Source organism: Bos indicus x Bos taurus, chromosome 12, assembly GCF_003369695.1.
Source record: "Bos indicus x Bos taurus breed Angus x Brahman F1 hybrid chromosome 12, Bos_hybrid_MaternalHap_v2.0, whole genome shotgun sequence".
NCBI lineage: Eukaryota > Metazoa > Chordata > Mammalia > Artiodactyla > Bovidae > Bos > Bos indicus x Bos taurus.
Window position 1 is genome coordinate 84,227,983 of NC_040087.1, and position 25,665 is coordinate 84,253,647.

The 25,665-nt window shown below is 52.1% G+C and overlaps 1 protein-coding gene and 1 long non-coding RNA gene across 2 annotated transcripts in view; one reads left to right on the forward strand and one right to left on the reverse strand.

Annotated features, from left to right (window-relative positions):
* Positions 1-17,978, reverse strand: part of IRS2 (insulin receptor substrate 2) — a 30,192-nt gene extending 12,214 nt beyond the window's left edge. The window contains exon 1 of the mRNA XM_027557961.1: positions 13,780-17,978. Within this exon, the coding sequence (XP_027413762.1) occupies positions 13,780-17,752 (3,973 nt within the window). The 5' untranslated portion in view covers positions 17,753-17,978. The remainder of the gene's footprint in view (positions 1-13,779) is intronic.
* A 593-nt stretch (positions 17,979-18,571) lies between these two features.
* On the forward strand, positions 18,572-20,259 carry LOC113902559. Its single transcript, XR_003513863.1, has 2 exons — positions 18,572-19,099; positions 19,300-20,259. It is a non-coding gene; the product is annotated as an uncharacterized LOC113902559 (long non-coding RNA).
* Positions 20,260-25,665: the final 5,406 nt, after the last annotated feature.

Sequence of the window (25,665 nt, forward strand, 5' to 3'; positions counted from 1 at the left end):
GCCCCCCACAGAGCATCGCGCGGACAAGGGTGCCCCAACCCAGGAGATCCCTTTCACCGCGTCACACTTCACAGCTTTACGATTTTGTGACACTCGCTCTACATGAATTAAGATAACGTTTTCTCCATCGTCCGTCGAGGGCAGCTGGCCATTTCACAATTTCTGCTTGTTGTATTGAACTGAACGTGAATGGGGCGGGAGGCTCCACAGTGCCCTGAACCGTAACCGAACTGAACAAGAGGAAACCTCACGTCAGATGTTTTGGACGGCTCCGGCAAGACGACGCAGGAGTCCAGTTATTTCCGAGTCTACGTGAGCTGTCTGCCTGCAGGGCCGGGGAGGCAGACACCGAGAAACAGGCACAGCCCCTGGCCACACAGCCCCCGCTGAGACCCCGGGCGCTGGTCACAAAACTCCCGACATGCGAACACACAGCCTCCTGCCGGGACTCCCTACCCATCAAGTTCTCTAGACCAACTTTATGAACCAGAGACATCAAGAGACCCATGCGCATAAGCATGTTTCCTCAGATACACACTTGACGGAGAAAACGGAATTTCATCCTTCCTGTCTGGGACGATGTCACGGCAGCCCCCAAGGGAAGAAATAACGACTAATACAGATGAAATAAATAATTAGGACGACATCGTCGCTTTTCTCTTGTTCAAATGGACGAAGTTCCTTAAGGTACTTCACCCAGACCATCACTTTCTTACTTATTTAAGAAAAATTAAGTAAAACTCAGCCTACATTCTAAAGACAGACTTATACCCATGTTAAGCCCTTAAAAGTCAAGGAAGTTACAAATAACCACACACCAGTCTATGTATCAAGTATGCGGTTTCCTCGAAGGCAGGATGAAAGGAGGGGAGGGTCTTTCCCGTGTGACTCACTAGCTTTTCTTGGGCTCTGACACCCTCAGCTCCAAAACACCCCATCAGCGCTTTCCTGTTGAGGTCCCATCCCCAAGAAAAAAGGGAATACTGACTTATCTACCCCTCTAGTGTCCCAGTCAGCTGAGGAAGGAAACCCATCTGCTGCAGAGCCTGACCTGGGGCTCCTTACAGGACAGCACCCCTGCCGGATGGACGTCCTGGGTAGGGAGGGAGTAACCGACCCAGTGTTTCAAAGGAAGGTCCCAGGGTGCCCAAGCAGTCTGAGCCGCCCGGAGCATCGCTCCCCACAGCCCGGCAGAGGCTCCCCCAGGCCCGCCGAGCACTGGGCCCCTTCCCCCTCGGGTGGTCCCTTTAAAAAGCAAGAACAGGGACTCGTCCTCCTTGGAGGGCCTGAGGATGAAATACCAACCAAAGGCGTGTTACAAATCATAAGGCGCTTTCCAGATATGTCTGTGCAGCTGAATACGCAGCTCTGGGACTGAACACGGGTGCCCTGACGCCACTGTTCACCCTGTGACAATGCCCCCTCTGCCCTCCCACCCCAGTGACACCTCAGCTGCTTCCTTCCCCCAGAACTTTGGGGTCTCTCCACCTGTGATGCACTATCTTTGAGAAAGAAAGTCAAGAGGTGACACAGACCACGCTAAGTGGAAGAGAAAAAGACGCTATGGGGACATGACGCGGAAAGCTCTTAAACGCTTCACGTGTGGTTCCAAAGCACCTGCATTTTCCGCCTGTGCTGTTAAGTAGAGACACAGCCTTGACCCCAGGCTCCACACGCCACGGGCGGCTGTTCATTCACCCTCAGCAGCCTCTGCTCTCTCCCCGCTCCCTCCCCGTCAGCTACATGGGTCTCCCGGTCCTGGGGCACACCAGCGACTTTCACCCCCAGTCACTCCCTTGCCCACGCGGACTCTCCCCATGAATATCCCTAGACCTTGCCTCCTGTTCGCCTTCTGCCCCCCCCTCCCTTCTTTTAGTTTCTGGAACACTTGTTATCACCTATATTACTTCACGCTCTGAACACACGTCAATGTTGGATTTATTTCCTCAGTTTCAAAGGTAGGCTTGAAGATTCAGTACCTTTGGCTTTGGTGGTGGTGGGGTGGGGGTTGCTTTTCCTTCGTTTGTTTTTCCACTTGGAAGTCTAACTCTTTCATCCCAGCCTGCACTCTGGTGTTTTTCAAATGGGTGAGAGGGTTTTAAAGTCCACAGCATGCCACAATCTGCATCTCTGCTCCCAGCTGGCACTAGTGATAAAGAACCCGGCTGCCAAGGCAGGAGAGGTAAGAGACGCGGGTTCCATCCCTGGTCCACCGGCTGCCAAGGCAGGAGAGGTAAGAGACGCGGGTTCCATCCCTGGGTCGGGAAGACCTCCTGGAGGAGGAAATGGCAACCCACTCAGTACTCCTGCCTGCAGAATCCCATGGACAGAGAGGCCTGGCGGGCGACCGCCGATGGGGTCACAGAGAGTCAGGGACACGACTGAATCAACGTGGCACGTGCACAGCGAGCTGGCTGTCTGAATCTGAAGGCAGGAGCACCCTCCCCAGCCCCGTCTTTCCTGCTCCCAAGCCCACCCTCCCCTCTTCCCCAGAGCCCCTGAAAGGAAGCTCCTGACATTTGTTTGCTTGCTTTATCGAGGGGAAAAAAAAAACAGATAAAACACACAGTTTTTTAAAAAGGCTCAAGTCAGGGTGTGCCAAGCAGTTTCAGGAGTGCCTAAAGAAAACAGAACTTGCCTTAGAAACTGTCCGGACGTCTAAAAGCTGAGCAAGGTTGAAGCCTGACCTATAAATAGAATTGTGATAATGTGAAATGTTCACAGATCGTTTATGAGAAAAATATTAACTGAAATCGAAATGCTGACTCCTCACGGACAGCCACAGCCCTGAACACACTGCACGCTCACGTTCGTGGCTCCGAGAGGCAAGGACAGGTGACCGGGGTGGGCGTGGGTCCAGCCACCCCTCGCACGGACCGCAGGGGACCATCTCTCTCCAGCAGGAGTCATGGGCGAGCAGAGGAGACTCAGAATGCAGGGGAAGGGGTCCCAAGTCCTGGGACCTAGTGAAGGTTCTGGGGCCGGACGGCAAAGACCAGATGCATGGAGTGATGCATGGTGAGGTGAGATGGCCCAGAGCGGAGGGGCTGGCAGCTCGGGGCTGGGACCGCAGCAGATCCAACCTGGGGGTTCTCAGAGAAGAAAACTGGCGTGGAAATTCCACTTCCTTGGATGGACCCCAAGTGAGTGTGTGGGGCGGAGAGGGGGTGGGTGGGGCACTCTAAGCTGTGGTCCCACCGGAATTTTCCAGGCAAAGGCACCTGCAGGCCCTGCAGCGATGGTCCATCCTGTGTCTCTGGCCGAGAATGGCTCAAGCAAGAACGCAAAGATGAACTCTGAGCATCCCAGATGGATGGCCACAGACTGGAGTGGCGAAGGTGCACGCTCATCACCCAGAATTACTCTAGGCACTGAATGAAACGCTCCACGCCAGGGAAACGTGGGTATTTTACTAGGGTGCATATTTCATTTGGTACCAAGTCCGTTCATAAACCAGCACGACCCACAGGCTAAACTGCTTGTGGCAAGAAGCAAGAACTAAAACGGCATTAAGCTCTGTCCCTGATTCTGCGTCTTCACAGCTCTGATACGATCCCCAATACCGGAACGTCTATCGACTTGGAAGCTACGTGAACTTTCACCTTGGAAAGAAAATGCTCATTTAAAACAGCTGTCAAAATAAATGAAATTGAAAGAATATTTCAAAATCCATGAGTGCTATTTATAGGAGTGTGTCGATATTTCATATTGAATATATTCACATCATTCACTATTAAAGTTTAAATTTTTTGTTGTTTAATCAACCAGTTAAGGTGGGTTTTCTGAAACTGAGCTAAACATCCACCCCTGTTATATAATATTCAAAAGAAAAAAGAAATAGATACTGCAGTTTTGCTACTAAGATATTTTGTGAAAATCCATCTAAATATTTTCAACTGAACTGTACATTTATTAAAAGTTTAACTGGTGAAGTAAGAAGAGTTCTTTGTAGTAGTTTCGCTGAACCTATTTGATAGAAATATTTGATTAGACATTTGTTTAAAAAATCTGGTTATAAATACAACTGAGCTTATAAGTTAAGGGCGTATGAGTAGTTTATGGCTTTGTTTTCCATTTCACTTGCATAATATGGAAAGTGTTGTTTTAGGTCTCTTTTATGCTAGAAACAACTTTAAAAAAGTACCTGCATCACATAAGAGACTTCCCTAGTGGCTCAGATGGTAAAAGCATCTGCCTACAATGCGAGAGACCTGGGTTCAATCCCTGGGTTGGGAAGACCCCCTGGAGAAGGAAATGGCAGCCCACTCCAGTATTCTTACCTGGAAAATCCCATGGACAGAGGAGCCTGGCGGGCTACAGTCCATGGGGCTGAAAAGAGTCAGACACAACTGAACGACTTCATTTCACTGCATATAAGAATAAAACAATAGCATAGCACCACCACAAATCACGTTAACAATGTATCTTTGAAAAAACGCACGCAGGCTGTGGTGTAAGAAACGGACCCTTTCCCCTTCTAGGAGTTCCCGTCGCCTTAGCAGCTGAGGGTCCTGGGCTGTACTGCCCCATCCCTCACCTTCAAACAAAGTCAACCCGCACCACAGGCTCTATCCCACTCCCTGCCTAACCCTGCTTATTGCCTGGAGTTTCTAAAACACTGCCTGTACAGTCTGTGAATTCAGGCAGAGCATCCTGGCCTAATTTCAAAACTTCTCCCCCACCTCTCAATTCCCCCATCATCCATCCAGCCACCCACCCACCGTGGGCTCCGGAAGCCCTACAAGAGGGAAGCGGCAGGGACCGTGTGGGGCCTCCACTGGGCCTGGCAGGCCAGGGAACGGGTGTGTCCCTCCCAGGGCAGGTCCGGGCTTCTCCACGGTGGGACATGGCCACTGAGCTAAGCCTCCACGTTCAGTGGCTTTCCAGCACCAGCACCAGGTCGGGCAGCCAGCGCTTCGTCCCAGGTCCTCGCAGGAGGGCACGTTTTCAGGGGAGGCGTCAGACCTCCTCCAGGGAGACGCTGTGGCTTTAACTCGCATCTTGATTCCCATCCGCTTTCCACCTAACTGCGGAAGTGCTCCCCAGAGCCAACTCCCCAAGACAGGGCCCCTGAACTCGGCTTCTGTCTGATCCCAAGGGGCAGTTTCATCACCCCATGCACTCCCGGCCTGTTTACCCCACGCCGGCAGACAGCGACGCTGCGGAATTGCTGGCGCACTCGCTCCTGATGGCAGGCGCCTGACCCCAAGGCTGCATCTGCCAGGAAGGAAGTGGTCTCTGCTCGGATGCTGGCGAGACTGTCAGCTCGTGTAAACACAGCCCCGGACCACTCCCCAGGGCGCGAGGCGGAAGGGCCCCGACTACCCTCTCTTCTGAGCGTGGAGAGCTGTTGTGGGAACCGTTACACGTGTTTATATCTTCCTTTCTGCCATTTGAAGGGGGCTCGGAGTCACCCCTCAGGAAGGCAGCGCCTTCTGAAAAATCATGTCTCATCCTGTAACAATGAAGGTAAGTAAATACATTTTTTTCCTCAAAAAAAAAAGAAAAAGACCTCAAAAACAACAAGGGCACTGATGAAATGATCCCTTCCGGAGAAGATAGCCACTTAGCCCCGCTGGGGTCCTCAGGCAAACTCTCAAATTGTTGGTTTTCAGACAGACTCATCATCCAACAGATGACTCATTTCTTAGGAAACTGTTAATGGACTTATCCGTCATGAGGAGTAAATGGTATTTCACTTAGAAAAGGAGTGCATCTTAAGGACCCCTCACGGAATGACAGAGACCACAGACCCACTGGATGCTGGCTCAGTGGACCAAGGTGACCCACCGACAGAAAAAGGACCTACATTTCCCAGATCGTAGAGGTCTTTTGATCTGAATTACCCCAAGAACGTTCTTTCTTCCTTCTCTCTTTTTTCTTACAAGGAAGCACATGAGTTTGACTGACCGCCGAGCCCTCACCCTCTGCACCCCCGGGAGACGCTGCCCACATGGGCGTTGGGCCATCACCCTGATTCCAGGCTGCTTCCTCATCTAAGTGTTTCTGCTTTCTCTGCTTCTGTCCACCATCACACCTCGTAGCGCATGCACGAAGCAATTTCCTGCGAGGCTCCAAAACAAAAAAGACTAGTAAATAGCACTTCTACAGACAATGCATCATTCCAGAGGGGGCAGGCCAAGTCAGAAGAGCAAGGTCTTCATCACCACACAGGCCCGCAGAGACACAGAACATCCCATTCCTTCCTGAGAATGTTTACAAACATCTCTACCAACTAATTAAATCAGTGACCTTGCAGAAGACACCCACCTCCCCCGCCTCTGTTTTCACAACCTTCAAGTGAGTTTCATCAGACCTGAGAGTTCTCCACCCCTTTTCCTCAAAACGACCTTGGATCTTTTTTTTTTCTGATTCTCACCACACTGTGTGGAGAGAGCTCTCAAGCATTTGGTGTTTCAAGGGGGAAGTATCTTATCAGGTATAATATACAGTTTGTTTCATGAAAACAAAGATAGCTTCGGAATATAAGTGTCCACTCTGCAGGTCACTGGAAGTCCAGGAAGACAGCCTGGGATCCCCAGAACAGATGACCAACCAACAATCTGATTCAACTCTGAAACCCACCACCACCACCACCAGAGCCTTGAAAATAATATTGAATCCTGAGCTCTTCAACCTAGCAGGTGTGGAAACCAGTTTAAAAAATAAGGGAGCTTTCTGAAACTAACACAACATTATCAGTCAATTACAGACCAACAAAAGTGTAAAAAAAAATTAATATATTAAAAAAAAAATGAGGGCACTTTCCTTTATCATCCAGTCTTTCTGCTTAGCTGTCCCCATCTTACTCTGAACGAATGTGTGGAAGGAAAGACAGGGAGATTCCGTAAGTGGCACCAAGTGAAACAACAACCCAGCTGTTAACTCGAAAGCTGCCTGAGGCGAGTCTACAGAAAATCCCAAGATCACTGTGGCACATGAGCTTCCCAAACAACGAGTAGGGCCTGCGGAAGACGGGACACCCTGGCCGGGAGTCACGTGTAAGACGGCACCACCACCCTTCCTGGCTCAGGGATTCCAAGACGGGTTGCTGGGACTCTCTGAGCTGCAGGCTCCTCAGTCCAAAAACGGGGACCCAGGCAGCTCTGCTCTGAGGTACGGCTTTTGGAGTATCACGTGAGACTCTAGGTATCAAAACCTCTGAACACTATCAAATGACAAAAACCCTACTCTTTGAATTTTAAACACTTCTCTTGGCTGAAAGGGGAGAGAGAGAGGGACATGCAATAATCTTTCAGCACTGACCAGGGTAACGGTTGCATTTTCATCATCTCAGTTTTCAGTAGCATTCTTTCAGCCTCATTCACTGCTCTTCACGTTTGGGGGATTACTAGTTACACTTATAATTTGGAGGCAAAAAAATGGGCAGATATAAGTATGGACTTTTGAATTTGCATTGCAAAAGTACTAGGTCTCATTTATAAATATTAAAGATTATGTATTGATTCTATGCAAAAATATAAATCATTATTAAGATACACATATGGATTTTAAAGTAATTATTAAAATCACTAATATGATGAATTGTATATAGTACCTGTTTTTTTCACATTGAAAGAACTGGAATTGAACACTGTACTATAGTAATTCACTTAAGTGTCTGCCCCAATACCTAATGGGCAGACTAAAGTCACAGCCAACAGTGCAAGTATGCTTGAGGCTACAGAGCTTTAGCATGATTAGAGAGCATTCTTATTCAGCACTGGACCTTGAATTATGAAAAAAAATCCACATCAAGCCTCTTGGAGCAAAACTGGATGAGGAATTATGAAACTAAACACATACACGCACACACGTCACCCCCAAATGATAATTTTTATGGAAAGTTTGGTACTCTTTAATTAAAATTGATACTAAAAGCCCAGTATTTACCAAACGCTATGCATGCAATCATTCTTTAATGTATGTTGTAGGCCACCATATTTGACCAAATATTCCAAATTAAGTACCATAAGCCAAGAATATTTTCTAAGTCCTGTCTATGGGCATGAGAGCACAGGGCCACGCTTGGAGACAAGCGTGATCAACTTTGCCTGATCAACTTTTAGAAAAGTCTCCGGACAGGTAAAAGTCACTTGATACACACTTAACATTTCCTAATCCAACAGAAAAGAAATCAGAACCGCTGACTCGACTGTTACAACACTTGTAAACATGCAGCCTACAAGTTTTAACCCAATTACATTTCAGCCCAATTCAATGAATTCCATTCTGATGCAATGAATTCAATTAAATGAGACCCCCCCCCCACCCCCCACCCCACAAGCACACAGAGTGAACGCTAGTTTCCAACAGGGGCTCCAGCTCTCCCTGTCCACACTTTCTTCTCTGCTCTTTAATTCCACGCACAGTTAATGCAAGCCTGTGCCAGCCAGCCAGAAAGACATCGAAGAGTCAGGAGCAATTACCAGCCTCAGCATTTCCTCCATCTTGACTGATGACTTCACCAGTTCTCTCCAGAAACAAATCTACAAATCTATTGTAGACGAGCTCGTCTAGAATATTCAGCCTTGAGTGATTCAGAATACTCGCTGCCATCTTGAAGAACGCATCCAAACTGATGAACTTAACACAGAAAGAATCTTCGCACTGAAATGTGAAGAGCGCTGTTCTCAGGAAACCTACAACCTGATCGGTAACAGGTTTATAACCACTGATTTTGCAGGTTCAGAAAATTGTTCAGCGGATGAAAAATGCCAGCATTAACAGCCTTCCCCAACTTGTACAGAAAAACATTCTACCCATGTCTGCAGCAGCGAAAGTCTACAGAAACTCAGCTATTACAGGGGCCCTGGTGAAGACCCAGCTGTTGGGGCAGGACACTGTGGTCGCCTTCCCGCTCAGTTTTTCCCCCACTCTGTGTACTTGGCAAAGCAGATAAAAGAGTCAAGATACATTTTCCCTTAAGCTTCTAAGGTGAAATGGGAACACTTGATTCTACCCCAAAAAAACAAAACAAAAAACCCTTTCCACCTGCCAAATCTGATACCAAAAAGTTAACTGGCTCTCGGAACTCCGCTGCTACAGAAAATGCATTAGTGGGAATTTTAACAGAAAAGCCATTATCCCCGTGCTGGTCCTGAAACTTTGGCAAGTTCTTTTCAGAAAGAGACTCGTTTTAATACTAAGGTCTAAAGAAAATAAAGCATTAATTATCTATTAAAAATCCTTTTCAGGAGGGTGGTGGGCCCATGGAAGAATGAATGAATCAAACACTGGAGGTTTTCCTGGCCAGTTGGGACGACCAAACCAAAAACAGTCAGGAGTGCCCACTCTCGTGAGTCAACCCCGAGCAGTGAAGGCCCAAACAGTGATGACTCAGCAGCTCAAAGCTTCAGGGATCTGTTTTTCTCTTGATGCTCTGCAGATGAAGGGCCAACACTGTCAGTCTGAGAAATCTACATTCCAGTTACACAGGTTCATCTTGCCAATATCTCTAAGTATATGGCCACATCATAAAAGGTCATCAGAAAGTGTGGTCCTGATATAGTTTCAGGATTAGAATGCTATTTTCCTTTGCTGTTACTCTGCTACCTGATTTAAAACACTATGTGACAACTGATAATTATCTATGGCAAAAAAAAAAAAACTCCAGTGAAACAGAGTCTGGAGAAAACAAAGGCTCTCAGAGACTGGGGTGAAACCTAACAGGAGAGGCCTGCATTTCTCAGGAAGGTACTGGCTCCACGTTCAGACAACTGTGAGGGTCTGGGGTTTTGTTTTTAATTTAAGAACATGCATCGACAGAAGTGTCTTTCCTGCACATACTCGCGGTTTCAAGGTAATAAGTATCGACAGCATTGCGGGATTTATTGGCATTCTTCTTAGAGGAGCTGAAGCTCTCTGGGTGTGGACAAGCTCCTGGACCTCCTGGTGGAGCACAGGAGGAAAGGGTAATAAGGGCCTTGCTTTGCAGACAGAGAAAGTGGGACAGAGGGACTCGTCTCCTACGTGACTCACCAACATCAGCAACTAGAAACCCGGTTTCCTGATTTCTGGTTGGTGTTCACACACCCTGCCTCCTTTTCCGCAGTACTCTTTTGGTAAAGGTTTCTCTTTCAATAGAGGAACTAGAATGAGTCATGTGACTTTCATTCAGGAAAGCCTGTGTGTGTTTCCATTAGCACCTTAGTCGTCTGCCCCTGGGAACAGGGTGGGAGCCGGGCACACGATTGGCTTATTACGATAAGAGCCGGCCAACCAAAGCGGAAAAGCAAGCACCACAGAGAAAGTAAAGTGTGTGTGGTTTGTCAAGCCATCTCCTTGGAGTTCTAAAAATATTCAGGTCCCCTGCTTGAAGACTTCAACAGACAACACTTTTAAACATACATGGTGATAGTGTTGCTCTCTTATCCCACGATTCTTTCTGTGGGATGTGAATAAATAGTCCTTTTATCAAACAAATTTAAATACAGATACTTTCAGGGTAATTCTTATCTAATCCGCCTTATACATACACACACACCAATTTTAGAACAAAAACCTCACCAAAGAGGAATACTAAAATAGCATAGTTTACAGTATAGGACAATCTATAATCCTAACAACCAAACATACAAAGTTAATTTTAAAAAGCAGCTTGAATGCTCAGTAAATTCAGCAGCAGCATGTCTGCTCCCAAACAACAACACGGTAAAGATGGCTTAGACTTTTCAACAGACACACCCACAAAACACAGAGCAAGCACCTTCTCCCTGCTCCCAAGGGAGAGGCATAACTTAAGAGTTAAATTTTCGTCTTCTCTGGACCACTTACACAGATATAAACACATGTCTGGGTGTCAATCTAAGGGGTACTAACTTTTTAATTGGCTCCAGCACTGAAACTCCGCCCCCAGCCCCAATTCTACTGCAAACAACCAACCAGCAAACCCGTTGCTGAAACCTTAACTCTTTGTCACTGCTTATCCAAACGCCAGACACTACCCAAGCGACCCCGAACGATGCCAACTCTGTGGAGCTCACAGAGTTTTTCCACAGGCAACCCGAGGAGCTGGGTGTGGAAACACAGCCCCTTCTGAGGGTCAGGGCATGCACCCAATGACTCAGGAAGCTCGCTTTCCATTTTATCTTCAAAGAAATGCTTTGCAAGTCTTCCCTCCATAAATCATGCTCTCAAAGAACACTCATCTCCTGTTAACTTTTTATTTATGAGCATCACAAACCAATGTCTATGTGCAAACAGGAGTTAAATAAAAGTGGATGCTCCTTCAAGGTTTCCGGCAGTCCCTTTCTGGCTCCACAGAACACAATTAAGCTTCCTTCCCTTGTTAATTAAAATGAGACCCTCCTCTTCCTTCTTCTGCTGTTCTCTGTGCTCAAATAGGTCTACTAGAAATCCATTTAGCATGTAGGCCTTTTTGAAAGAAAGGGAAAAAAAAATGGTTTGGACACAATGGATCAATTGTAGTTATCTATTTTGTTTAAAAATAGTCTTTTTCCGTTCTTAAGAGGGTGTTTACCATAACACCCACAGAGACTTTGGACAAACAGCCATCCAAAGTGATTTCAGTGACCACGGAACTTACAAACTGTTTTGATTTCAGAGCCCTGAATCCTATAGGTTGAGAAGAATGTTATACTGGTGGGAAATCGGGAACAAAACAAGGCAGACCAGGCCTCTTGCTAAACTTATCTCTTGCAGTTTAAAATTTTCCCTCATCTGAAAAGGGCATTATATCAGCTGTGAATCATGTTTCTGAATGTATCTACTTTATCCGAAAGGCCTTGGATTCTTTCAGGCCTGGAGGCACACACCCCAGCTCACTGTTCCGCTTGCTGCGAGAACCGCCTCCCAGGGCCCTCCTCAGTCCAGCCCGGGTTTTTCCTGCCTGCTCCACCAGAGGCAGTACAAGGTGGTGTGTTCTCAGGCTGTTTTTCTGATGAGAATCAGATTTCAGCAAGACGTACTCGGTGTTCACTGTGGTCTGTACCCCTTCCTGTGCATGCGGATTTTCCCCCCAGTCAAGTCTAGTTACGCTGCTCTGTTTATCTGGCTTGTGTCTTGGACTGCACCTAATAATCCTTCAACTCCAGACGCGCCAGCAATTTTTCAGACGCACCTGTAGGGCTTAAGTGCCTCCAAGAAAAGCGACCTTCATTTACGGGGCACATCCTGACGGCTTCCAACGGCGTCATTAGATGCCATAGGGCTGTGTCCCTGAGAGGTCGCTGTGCCTCTTTGCATCTTGTAGTCCATGATTTTAGAAAAAAAGCAAATCGCTTTTCCTCTATTGTATAACAGGGTATCCACCCTACAGCTACAACTTTTTTTTTCTTCTTTAAACTTATTTTTATTGGGAGGATAATGGCTTTACAATATTGCGTTGGTATCTGCCGTTCATCAACATGAATCGGCCACAGGTGTACATATGTCCCCGCCCTCTTGAACCCAGCTGTAACTTTACATCCCATGGATGCGAGGAAACACATGCTGGATTTACGCCGCATCAGATGCGTTTGCTTTCAGAACAAGGTGTACAGACCCCCAAGCTGTGTCCATCATCACCCTGTAACCCCGGCAGACTGCTGACCTCAGGCCAGCATCTGAGTACTGTTCATTACTCTGTGCTCTGGGGTTCCCACAGCGCCTCTATCTTCCTGCACAGGAGCAGCTATAAAATTAAGAAACTCTTTGAGCCCACCCTCCTCTCCTCCCCCTCGTCATTCAGGGTCTGAGACAACCAGGTCAAGGCAAGCACACCTCTGTCCTTGCCCATCTGTGAGGAGACAGGGAGGAACAGCACTGGGCACCGCCCCACCGTGACTGCTCCTGAAAAGACCCATGTGGCTGGCTTTCACTGTCTTCTCTGAAGCCCAGATTCTCATCGCCTGGGCAACCGGGAAAATGCTGGCGCCTGGGCTCCGCCCACTGGCCGCTTTCCTTGACTGCGGCTGACCCCTCAGGTAATTTCTCAGACCTGCTCCAGCAGTCTAACTGGGGCAAGTGCCCCCAACTCCGCCCCCAGCCAGGGCCCCCCGACCAGCAGCACCAGCGCAACAGGGGAGCTTCTTAGGAAGGCGCACTGGAAGCCACATCCCAGACCTGCTGCATGGGGCCACCCAGCCCGGCCAGACCCGCCTCGGACTCTCCAGGTGACTCCCAGGTGGGCTCAAGCTCCGGAGCTGGGTTAAGCAGAGTCACCCTTTCAGCCCCCTAGAGAACAGGCACGTCTCTGGTGGAAACGCTCCTACAGTCCCCACGTAAACTTGAAATGGTTCAGGGCTCCCTGCAACGGCCAGCCAAAATGGATGCTAGTTTCCTAAACAAGTTTGGGGCCTGTTTTTATAAACTTTGAGGCTCAGCAAGAATCAGCCCGGCCAGGCTCCAGGAAAACAAAGAGAAAGGTGACGTCTGCGGGCCTGGGAGCCGCCAGCGGCGGGTCCCTCCAAGTGGAAGTTTCCCACCTCACAGATAGGAGGACCCCCCTGGGCCACCTCCTAGGGGAGTGGCTGACCTGCCCCCCCACCCCGCCCCGCCCGCGCCGCCCCCCGCCAGGTGTTCACAGAAGGGAAGAGGAGGGGGGCTCTGGAGCCAAAGAAAACAGATCTGCCTCCCCGGTCGGAAAACTCACTGTTCAACTCAAAGGCGACTTAAGCGCTCTGGCGAGGTCTCTGGGGAAAGACTTGCATTGGGACAAAGGCAAAACAAAGCGAGAGCCCTGCGCCAGGACTCGGGCACTGAGGTCACGGTACCCCCGAAGGGAAGCGGCTTCTAGCACCCCACAGGCCCGCGCTCCTCCCCGGCCCAGGCCCTCACCTTTCACCACCGTGGCCTCTTTCAGGTGATGCGTCAAGAAGTCGATGCTGGCGTAGGCGTTGGCCGCGGGCAGGGCGCCGGGGCCCGGCCCTCCGCACACCCCGGCAGGGCTACCGGCACCCACGGCGCTGATGAGACCCCCGAGGCTTCGGGTGCGGCCCCAGGCGCTCCTGTCGCCCATCTGCGCGTGCGGGTGCTGCTGCAGGGGCGGCGACAGCCCTGGCTCGTCTCTCACGTCGATGGCGATGTAGTTGAGGCCGTTCTGGAAGCCGGCGGAGGTCTCCCGGCGCATCGGTGAGCTGCTGCCCCCGGGACAGCCAACCAGGCCGCCGCCAGGCTGAGCCGGCGTCCAGGCCCGCGCTTGCTGAGGCGTTGGCGGAGGCAACTGGCGGGGCGACGAGGGGGGCTCATCGCCCCCACCCAGGACGCTGCCCCCGCCCCCGCCCCCTTCGCTGCCTTTCCTGAGACAGACGTTCTCCACCGAGGCCGAGTTGTGACGCTTGGGGGTGTGAGCGAAGGATGGGGACACGGGGGTCACAGTGGTGGTCGAGGAGAAGGTCTCGGAGCTGTGGCGGCGGCGGCCCCCCTGGGGGTCCGCACGAATGACCTTGGCCCCCCGGTGCGGGTCTGGGGGCTGGCCGGCCTGCAGGAAGGCCTCGACCCCCGACACCTGATCCATGAGGCTCAGCCTCTTGAGGCCGGACACAGGGCTGCTCACGCGGGCACCGTCGGGCTTCGGGGGCGCCGCGATCGGTTGCGGCGGGGTGGCGGCCACGCCGAAGGCCATCTCTGTGTAGTCACTGTTGTCCCCCGTGTCCGAGGACGAGGAGGAGGCCGCGCCTGGGCCCTGGGAGGCGGGTGCCGCAGGCAGGCGGTACAGCTCGCCTGGTGGGGGCGGCGGGGGCGGCGGCTGCAGGGCCGAGGAGGGGGCGGCCGGGCGCGGGGGCAGCGGCGGGTACACGGAGGCCTCGGGGGACAGCAAGGCGTCCAAGGAGCCCACAGGGTCCCGGCCCTGGGCGCCTGGCTGCGGCGACTTGGGCGAGCTGAAGTCGAGGTTCATATAGTCGGAGAGTGGGGAGCGCTGCCGGCTGTCCCCGCTTGTGCCCGGGGTGCCGGAGCCCAGGGACGAGGCTGGGCTGCTGGCGGACAACAGCGAGGACGACGAGGCGGCCGAGGCCAGGAGCGGGGGCGCGGGGGGTGACAGGCGCGCGCCGGCCTCCCCGAAGTCGATGTTGATGTACTCGCCAGGACTCCTGGGCTCGGGGGGCAGCGGGTACTCGTGCATGCGGGGCAGGGCCGGCAGCCCCTCCAGGGACAGGCGCGTGGGCCGCACTGCCCGGCAGCGCTGGGCTAGGAAGCCGTCGGGGCGGCTGCCTCCGCCACCGCCAGGCCTCCCAGAAGAAGGCACGACGGGGTGAAGTGGCTGGGGGTGGCCGCTGCCAGCCGCCGCGGCCGGGAAGGCACTGGCCGGCTGCGCGGGGCCGGGGGGTGGCTCCAGCTGCTCCTCCTCCAGGACCCGGCCCACTGGCGAGCTCATGAGCACGTACTGGTCACTGTCGCCGTGGCAGGCGTGAGGGGCCTTGTAGGAGCGGGGCAAGGAGCTGTAGCAGTAGCCGGGCACGCACCGCAGCGTCTCCCCCGCGGCCGAGAAGAAGTCGGGCGGGGTGCCCGCCGTGCCCGCATCGCTGGGGGACATGTTGAGGTAGTCCCCGTTGGGCAGCAGCTTGCTGTCGGCGCTCTCCATGGACAGCTTGGAACCGCACCACATGCGCATGTACCCGCTGTCCTCGGGGGAGCTCTCGGCCGGGGAGCCGGTCTTGTAGCTGCCCGCGGTGCCCGGGAAGGCCCTGCCGGCCGCCGATGCGGGCGTGGGCACCGTGGCCCCAGCAGGGGGCAAGGCGGCGGGCACGGGGCGCGGCTGCAGGATCTGTTTCGGGGCCGACACGCTGGTGGGGCTCATGGGCATGTAGTCGTCGCTCTTGCAGCTCCCGCTGCCCGTCCCCAGGAGGGCCACGCCGGGGGTCATGGGCACGTAGCCATCGTCCGTGCCCAGGTTACTGCTGGAGCTGCGGTGCGAGCCAATCTCGATGTCGCCGTAGTCCTCGGGGTAAGGATGGTAGGCCACTTTGGGAGAAGAGGCGGGGCAGGATGGGCACAGGCGGCCGGAGCTGCCCGAGAAGGTGGCCCGCATCAAGGTGTACTCGTCCAGGGACGCGGAGGACGGCTGGGGCACCGGCCGCTGCCGGGCAGGCGTGGTCAGCGAGTAAGTCCGCTTCCTCAGCCCTCGGTCCAAGTCCGGGGCGCCGTCCCCAGAGACCCTGCGGTAGGCGCGGCCGCCGCAGTGGCTCAGCGGCCGCTCCATGGTCATGTAGCCGTACAGCTCGCCCGCGCTGCCGTCCCGCGCCGGGGGCGTCTCAGCGATGGACTCGGGCGTGTTGCTCCGGTGGCCGCAGTAGACCCTCAGGTCCCCGGGGCTGGAGCCATACTCGTCCAAGGACATGAAGCCGGGGTCGCTGGGGGAGCCCGAGGCCGAGGCGCTGCCGCTGGAGGGGCGCTGGGGGTGCAGGGGGTGCTGCAGGTGCGGGTGCGGGCCGGGGGGCGGCGGGTAGGAGCCCGAGCCGTGCCCGCTGCTGGACGACAGGCTGCCGGGGCTGGTGGCCGCCGGGGGCGAGTGCGCCACGGGCATGGACATGGAGCGGCTGTGCTGCAGGCCGCCCCCTGCCGGCGCCAGCGCCGCCTTGCCCGCGCGGCCGCCGCTCAGCGTGTGCGAGCGGCTCAGGGGCGCGCGCACCGGGCCCGGGCTCAGGGGGCTGCCCGCCGCCGCCCCGGCCCCCGCCCCCGCCGCCGCCGCCGCCGCGGCGCCGCCGTCGCCTTCGCTGGCTGTGCGCACCCGGCACGCGCTGCACTTGGCGGCGGGCGGGGTGGCCGCCAGGCTGTCGGTGCGCGAGCGGCGCACCAGTCCCGTCTGGCTCGGGGGCAGGTTGACCAAGTGGTGGTGGCGGCGCGCGCCGGGCACGCTGATGGGGTGCGTAGCCGACGAGCCGGACGACTGGCTCTTGCTGCGCGGCCGGAACTCGAAGAGCTCCTTGAGCGCCTTCATGGCCTCCAGAATGGTCTCGTGGATGTTCTGCGCCACCACCGAGTCATCCGCCTGCATCCACAGCTCTCCGGGGCCCGTCACGGCCGAGCGGCCCACCTCGATGAAGAAGAAGCTGTCCGAGTGGCCGCAGCGGCGGATGCTCATGAGCTGCAGCGTCACCGACGGCTGCTCGCAGTTGAGCTTCACGAAGCCGATGGTGCGCGCCGACAGGCACAGGCGGTACACGCCCGTCAGGTTCTTGCTCTGGCCCAGACCCTTGGGCTTCAGGTTCACCTGCCACACCTCGCGGTAGGCGGCCGTGGCGGGCGCCACCAGCCCGTAGCTGTCATCGGCCGCAGCGGCGCCCGCCGAGCCGCCCAGGGCGCCGGGCAGGGAGGCGCTGCAGGACCCGGAGGTGGCGGCGGCGGCGGGGGGCGCGTCCCCGGCGCCCGCGCGGCCCTCGCTGACCAGGTCGGTGAGCGCGCGGTACCAGCCCTCCTGCTCCTGCTCGTTCTCGGCTGCCACGGCGAAGTACTCGTCCTTGGTGTAGAGGGCGATCAGGTACTTGTGCTTGGCGTCGGCGCGCTTGTTGATGTTCAGGCAGCAGTCGAGCGCGATGACCCGCTTCGGGGCGCCCGCCTTGCTCCGCCACTTCTTCTCGCTCTCGTAGTACTCGAGCCGCGGCGGCTGCGGCGCCGGGCCCCCGCCCGCGCCCGCCTCGTCGCCGCCCGCGCCGGGCCCGCGCAGCACGAAGAAGCGCTTGTGGCCGTGCTTCTGCTTGCGCAGGTAGCCGCACTTGCGCACGCTGTGGTTGTTGTTGTTGTTGTTGTTGTTGAGGTTGGGGCCGTCCCCGCCCGCCGGCCCGGGGGGCCCGTGCTCCGGCGGGCTCGCCATCGCGGGCGCTTCAGGCCGCGCCGCCCGGCCCGGCTTGGAGGGGCCGGGGGCGGGGCTGGGGGTCGGGGGACGGAGTGCAGGGGGGCGCGGGCGGCTCCCCACCACCCCTTGCTCGCCCGCCGGAGCCCGCGTCCCTCGGGCCCAGGAGGTGGGGAAGGTTCGGAACGGGAGGCCCCGCGGGGGCCGGCACCCGTGCGGTGGCGCAGCGCCCTCTGCGATCCGGGGCCCCAGAAGGTGCCCGGCGCGGGCGGTGGCCGCCGCCCCCCCTTCCCCGCGGCCCGGCTTGCCCGCGGCCGCTGCCTCCCGGGCTCTCGGGCGGCGCCTGGGGGACTCTCTGGCTGGGCCGAGAGTCGGGGTCCCCGAGCCGCGGGACCGAGCCTACGGCGCGCGCGGCCGCACGGGTCCCGCCGCCGCGCTGCGCTCCGGGGTGCCGGGGTGTGCCCGGGGACTCGGGGTCCGTGCCGCCGCTGCCGGGGCTGCCGTTGCCGCTGCTGCCGCTGCTGCTGCCGCTGCCAACGGCGACCCGGGCTCGTCGCGGTCCCCGCCGCACAGTGAGTAACACATCGCGCACCGAGTGACTGAACTAAGAAGAGCAAAACAACATGTGACTCGCCGTTACGCAGGCACACACGGCGCGGCCGCCCCGCCCCGCCGTCCGCATTGGCGCCGCGCCCCCCGACGGACGGCGCGCGCGGCCAATGGGCGCGGGCCGCGGGGAGGGCGGGCCGCGCGTCCCCGCCCCGCCCCCCTTTCTCCCGGGGCCGCGTTTCCCGCCGTCCCCTCCCCCGCCCCCTCCCGCAGGGGGCCCGGGCCGGGGCGGGGCGCGGCGGGGCGGGGGCGGCCGGGCCTCATTAATCAGAGGCTCGTTGCGGAGGCCGGCGGAGGAGATGCCACCCAGGGCGGGAAAAGGGGCGCGCGGGAGGGGCGGGGGCCGGCCGCCTGCTCAGGGCCCGGCCCTCCCGCCTTTGACTCAATTAATTGGGCTCGGAGCTTCCGCCCGGGAGGGGACGCTGCAGGGGGCGGAGGCCGACCGAGATCAAGGGGCGAGACCGCCAGCCCGGGCTCGGGGCTTGGGAGGGGGCGGTGGCAGCCCCCCCCTCCACCCCCGGGCCCCGCACCGCCTCGCCGCCGCCCCACTGGCTAGGGCTCGGAGGAGGCAGTGAACTTGGCTGCCCCCTCGAAATTCCCTCCCCCAGCAGCACACACTTCGGCGCGCGGATCCGGTGCCCGGGCTGGGGGTGGGCGCGCGCCCCCATCACCACCACCCCCGGCACTGCGGGTTCGCGCCTGGGTGGTTCCCTTGGTGCCCGGCCCGCGGCTTGTTTACGAGCATCCCATTAGTCACCGGTGAGCTCAGGATCGATAGCAGCTTCGAGCCCCTTCCTGGAAGGGGAACCGGGGTCGGTAAGGGGCGCGGATGGGGGCGCCCTAGCCGCGGGCCGCGTGGGCCTCAGGCGCTCCCCGGGTCCCACCCGCTCAGGGCTGCCCTTCCCCCGCGCCCGATCGCGGGCCCTTTCCGGGGCGTCATCAGCGCCATTCACTTGCAGGTTCTCGGGAAGTTGAAATCGTCTGTTTAGATGTAACAGGAGAAAGGGGAGGACGAGCGGGCGGAGAAGACTGCAGTTTCCATCGTGCCAGGAAGAGGGCGGGCTCCGGCGAGCCGAGCCGGGTCTCCGCGGCCGCGGCCAGTCCCCCGCCGACCCCCGGCCCCGCGCGCAGAGGCGCGGGAGTGGGCGTCTCCGGACTACACGCCCGCAGCGGGTGCCGCGTGAAAGATGCCCTTGGATGCTTCAGATATTTCCATCTACGTGGCTTCTGTGACTTTCAAAGTCGATTACAAATTAGGACCTACCATATAACGCGTCTCCTAAATGACTGTGAGGGCTGCTATTGAGGGTGGGAGTCCCCGAGTTCAGATCCGAGCAGGCTACGAATCCTGCTGAAACGAAAAAGGCTATAGACACAAGCCTTAGTCGGGTTTTTGGGTTTGTTTTTAATTGCGTCTTCATGAAATGATTTGAAACAAATTTTTGTTTTAACTCCTGGAAGTTTGCCTTTGAATGCCGTCTATACCTTACAAAAGTCTTCGTTTCCAATGTCATGGAGTCATACATTGAAGAAAAATAATTTAAGATTGTAATTTTTGAAAGAGTGATAAATATTTGAACATATTTGTAGAAATGTGACCTGAAAACTCTGCTAGTTAATATTATGGGCCGAGAGACCCCTACTTAGCGGAAGGTTGTAGTGGTTTGGTTTTGGTAGTTGCTGTGTGAATTACGGTTCCTGATGAATAACGCAGAAGGATCAATGACACAGAAATCACCAGAATTTGCCTCAAAGAGGTGTGTTCAAAGTCGATCCTTCATTTTAGACAAACCATGCTTTACAAAATAATACTTCCATGAGTGGTGTGTGTGTGTGTGTGTGTGTGTACGCGTGCGCGTTTCTGTGAGTGGGCATGGGTGTGTACGTACATTTGCGTGTGTGTGATTGTGTGTGTCCTATTACTTTTAGATCTTGCTGTCCCTTTTATGGTAACAGATGTTGCCTAGCAAGCTGTCCACCCAGCAAGGAGAGTTGATGGGGCTTCTCATCTGGGAGCTTCAAGACCGATTCTGTTGTCTCTGTGATCATTTCCAGTGAACGGACCTGCCTAAATGTTCAGGAACCCTAGCAAGCAGAGGGTGATTCTGGGGTAACCTCTTTCCAGCATCATGCCATAATAATTTATTCAAAGAAAGGATTTCTGCGCTTGATTTTGGCTTTTCAAACAAAATAAGTTTTCAAATACTCATTGGATATTTAGTTGTTGTGCCCTTTGGATGTCAACAAGTCCATCTTGGATTTTGTTTTTTGTCCCCCGCCCCTTAAAGCTGTTCCAATGGGTGTTCAATACCAGCGTTCCAGTAATGGTGTCAGAAGTTGTCTGCTGGCAGCTGACACCCCCGTATACTAGTTAGTCAGTCCCTGGTTAGGTACAGACAAGCCAGGGTGAAGAATTTATCTTCTCTATCAGTGGTGTTCTCATACTCTAGGATCACAGAGCTGCAGCAAAACTGCAAACTAATTGTCATTCTGAAGTCCTAGAACCTCTAGCTGCAAGTGTGGGAGTACAATTTCCATTCTCATTAAGAAGTCAGCCGGTGAAACCAGCAGAAAGGAACTCTGTAATTAGAAACATCCCAGTCTTCCTCAACGAAAGAACTGGTTGTCTTTCTCCCTTTCCATTGCCAAATAAGCAATTTATTTATTTAAAGCTTGTTTGACACCTTGTGATTTTTCCAACTGTTCTCCAGCAAAAGTCAGCTAATAACATCTGCCAACCTGTTCCCTATGCAGGGCTGGGTGCTGCTTGCGTGGCCTGTTGCCAGCTAGAGCCCGGATGAAATGCTTTCCCATGGTCCGAAATGGATAACAAAATGGCCATATCTTCGAACAAATATTGGTTTTTGTTTGGTTGGTTTTGTTGTTGTTTTAATATAAAATCTTACACAGTGATTTTTTTTTTTTAACCAAACCAAAAAGTCCTTTCTGGAATAATTTAATTACCTTTCATAGAGTAGTCAATTTCATAAAAGTATGATATTAAAAATATACAATAATTCATAATACAAATAATAGTAATAATAATGTGTGTCAGTCGCTCAGTTGTGTTCAACTCTGTGACCCCGTGGACTGTAGCCCACCAGGCTCCTCTGTCCATGGAATTCTCCAGGCAAGAATACTGGAGTGGGTTGCCATTCCCTTCTCCAGGAAGTAATAATAATAATGACCATTAATTTTCTTCTCTGTTTCACATAAGGAAGTGTGTATAGCAGGAGAAAAGTTAACATGAGAGTTTTTTGGGTTTTGTTTTTAATTCTTAACCCTGTAGCTCTTTGACAGTACTTTTGTCTTGATGGACTCTATTTATGAACTGACTAAGCTGATCAGTCCATCCTAAAGGAGATCAGCCCTGGGTGTTCATTGGAAGGACTGATGCTGAAGCTGAAACTCCAGTACTTTGTCCACCTCATGCAAAGAGTTGACTCACTGGAAAAGACCCTGATGCTGGGAGGGATTGGGGGCAGGAGGAGAAGGGGGCGACAGAGGATGAGATGGCTGGATGGCATCACCTACTCGATAGGCATGAGTTTGGGTAAACTCTGGGAGTTGGTGATGGACAGGGAGGCCTGGCGTGCTGCAGTCCATGGGGTCACAAAGAGTAGGACACGACTGAGCGACTGAACTGAACTGAACTGAAGGTGATCAGTGAAATATTATATGAGCAGTTAGAGTAGTTTTAACTTAAAATGTATTTTAGGAGTAGAGATTTTAACATCAGAGATGTATGTCCCAGTCTTTAGAAGGAGTGGCAGCATTCCATCAAGTTTGCTATATTAAATAATGTATTTCAAAAACAATTAACAAATAAATTAATAATGTATTTCAGTAGCTTATGTAATACATTACCCCTTCTGTGATGAATGAACTCCAAGGACAGACTTTCCCTCATCTAGGATCCATATGGGGTCTTCCTACACTTTAACTGCTAGTTTTTCCTCACAAATATATTTGCTAATATGTTTCAACTGAAATTTCACAAGGCTTTTGTAATATGCCAGTGCTGTGCAACAGAATGTTTTACGTGAAAGAATGTAACTGTTGTTCGGATCATTTACTGTCAAGGGATGGCTTTGCAAATGTTTGAAAAAGCAGGATTTGTTCATAGGCTGTATCGTTTTCTTGGAAGTGGTAAAGCTTTCCACTTTAGTATTTATTTTGCTCTTTAAAAATCCTGATGCATTTTAAATAATCCTTTTTAAAAATATTTTGGGGAAGAAGAGTTTTCTAAAGTAAATGATTTCTTATGTGTATATATTCTTGAGCAAACTACTCTGATGCTCAAGAATTATTCTGTAAAGTGTAAAAATTGAATTAATACTGCTCAGAATAATGCTCAGTTATGTGGTAAGCTCCAGGACAGCTAATCCAGTATTCAGAACATTTTCATTTTTAAAAGAATTATATTGAAGAAATACTAACATATAAACAAGCAATTACAGAGTGACTACAGCCAGTGACTTACATTTCTTATTCATTCATCCCTGAATTCTGTTGTTTGAATTTTGAGAATATGTTTCTATATTAAAACACATACACACTTTTTTCCCCTAAAGACTTTCCATGATGGAAATTAAAAGTTTACATTAATGGCTATATAACATTACTGAATCATCAAGACAAACAAAAACTGTTCCTTCTCAGAAAATCCCTCTTCCTTGGAATTCTTGGCCCTGAAATATAATATAGCTTACGTTTTGCATGGCTAAATTGATGTCCTGCGATGCTGTGCTGCTGAGTTAAAGCCTTGTTTATCTTCTATTTGTTTTTTTGTTTTGTTTCTATCAGATCAGAATTAAAGTGTCTGCTTCTCAATATGTACTTCCTGAGCAGATGACATAAAAAAAGGGGGGGGGGGGCTCTAAAATGACACAGCTATACTTTCTGGGAGGGGAGGGGGTGAGCAGTGAGGCCAGCTGGGAGTGCCCTTGAACACAGCCCAGATGTTAAGGAAGGAGGAAGGTCAGCCGGAGCTCACTGATCCCACCGTTGCACATTTGCTCCAGGAGCCAGCTTTCGCCCTGGTTTTGCAAAACTGCTCAGGAGGTAAGTAGGACAGCGGCTGCCCGCTTGTCGCCAGATGCTCTGGCGTCTGGGGCTGTAGTCAGAAGCCTCCCGCTTTCCTGCAGTCGTTCACGTGCCATTTCCAGCTCGCCTTTCAGTCTGTTTTCGAGAGTTGTTTTGAAACCCAACCTACAGATAAGAGAGGAAACATGACCCGCTCTTGTGAATGCTGCCACCAACTGGCAAGGCTTCCTCCCAAGGCAGGACCAGCTCCCCTGCGAGCTCTCATAGCCAGAGAGGTGCCTGCTTTTGTGCAGAGCTGCTTGCAAGCTCACCGACCCTGGCTGGGCATAAATGTTTACATTTAGAGTCGATAGAAACTGCTTGAGATAAAAGAGAAGTAGCATCAAGGACTGACTAAAGACGATGTCAGATAACAAATGAGGAATGACTGTGTTAGGAAGCTTCATAATTTTTTCTTTTCTTTTTGGATTCAGTATCAAGCTAATATGGTCACATTTTCTGATACACTTTATATCTCAATTTGCATCTTTAGTTACCGAGAACAGCTATTATATAAAAAATGTATGTCATTGTCCTTTAAGACTTTAGAAAACTACCTAACCAACAAATTAAAAATAAGAATCTAAACAAGATTATTTTCAAATATTTCCTGGGGCGAACCTCAGGGTTACAATCAGGATACAAACTTTTGGTTGTATTTCTCCACAAAATTGACCTATCAATTTCTTTCTTTTTTTTTTTTTTTCTTTTTTAGAAGAAGCCAAAGTCATCTTGAGAGATTTTGAAAAGTATTTGAAAAAGTATGGAGGAAAGAAAATACATTTTCAGAACTATCAATAACATTTTAAAAGCTACAAAAGACGAATGGCAGTGAAATGTCAAAAGTGCCTACCTTTTTGATTAATTTGAACTTATGAACTCATAGCTTATTTATCAAAGTTAAACGTATAAATGACACCTTCTTTCATAATTGCTCTAGTCTCGGTTTTTTGGCTGTGCCAATGACAGAGATATTCAAGTTAGTGATGGTATTTGAGCTAAGTTATCCCAACAGTGTGAAGGGATCAGAAGACATAATGTATTTGCTCCCAAGTTTGTTCTTCAAGTACCTTTAGCAGGGATGAAAGAGAAAAACGAAACAACAGCTTAGTACATAGAATAGCAACGATAATGACAACAACTGATGAGAGTGGTTTACCAGCGTGTTCACATGTTACGGCGTTTGATGCTCACCAGTCTGTGAGAACCAAATCAAATAGTATAGTTTATATTCTTGATATTAGTATAATTAGGATAGTTATGTCTATGCTCAGTCGCCACCCGTGTCTGACCCTTTGCGACCCTGTGGACTGTAGCTGCCAGGCTCCTCTGTCCATGGGATTCTCCAGGCAGGAATACTGGAGAGGGTTGCCGTGCCCTCCTCCAGGGGATGTTCCCCACCCAGGGATTGAACCCAGGTCTCTTTCATCTCCTGCATTGGCAAGAGGGTTCTTTACCACTAGCAGTATAGTTATAACTATATTATAATAACAGTATATCAATATATTATTGTAATGTAATAAACATGTATCATTTTCCCATAATGCCAATATTATAAATATATGATTCTGACACAAGCAAGCATCCAGGTAGATCTTTAATTCCCCTTCTGGATCCTATGAGCCCATATACAATGTTTAAGAATGACTAGCTATTTTTATGAATAGGATGTTTTTTTGCCTTGTTTAAATCACTTAGAACACAAATGATATTAACTCAACTGAAGTAATTTGAGGAAAGAGGAATTCGTGAGGTTCACGAGAAAATAATTAGAGCAACAACTTGTGAAGTTAGAGCAGATGCCACTTATCACCATTCCCCGCTGGCTGTTCCATGTAAAGTGGAGACTCCGGTTCAGATAAACACATTCCAGGAGTCACTGGGTGGCTCGCACCAGCTTGCATCTTCACGGCTTCTAGTTCTTCACCGAGATGTCAGCCTATCACCTTGCTCGAAGAGAGAGAAAAAATAAGACTTAAATACTGAAAATTTCTTGAAATTACATTTGATACTACAAGAATATCTTTTTCGATAGTAGTAAGTATTAAAAAGCCATATTTTTCACTGCTGTTGAGCAGCACACAGAAAATGAAATATATTGGTATTTTACTTTATTATTCTGTTTTTATTTTGGCAAGTATGTCCCTGGTTTGAAAGCTTCTACACGCTAAGAGTGGATTCCAATTCCAAAATGGCAACTGTATCCCTCATGGTATAAATTTAAGGAAACGAATACGCAG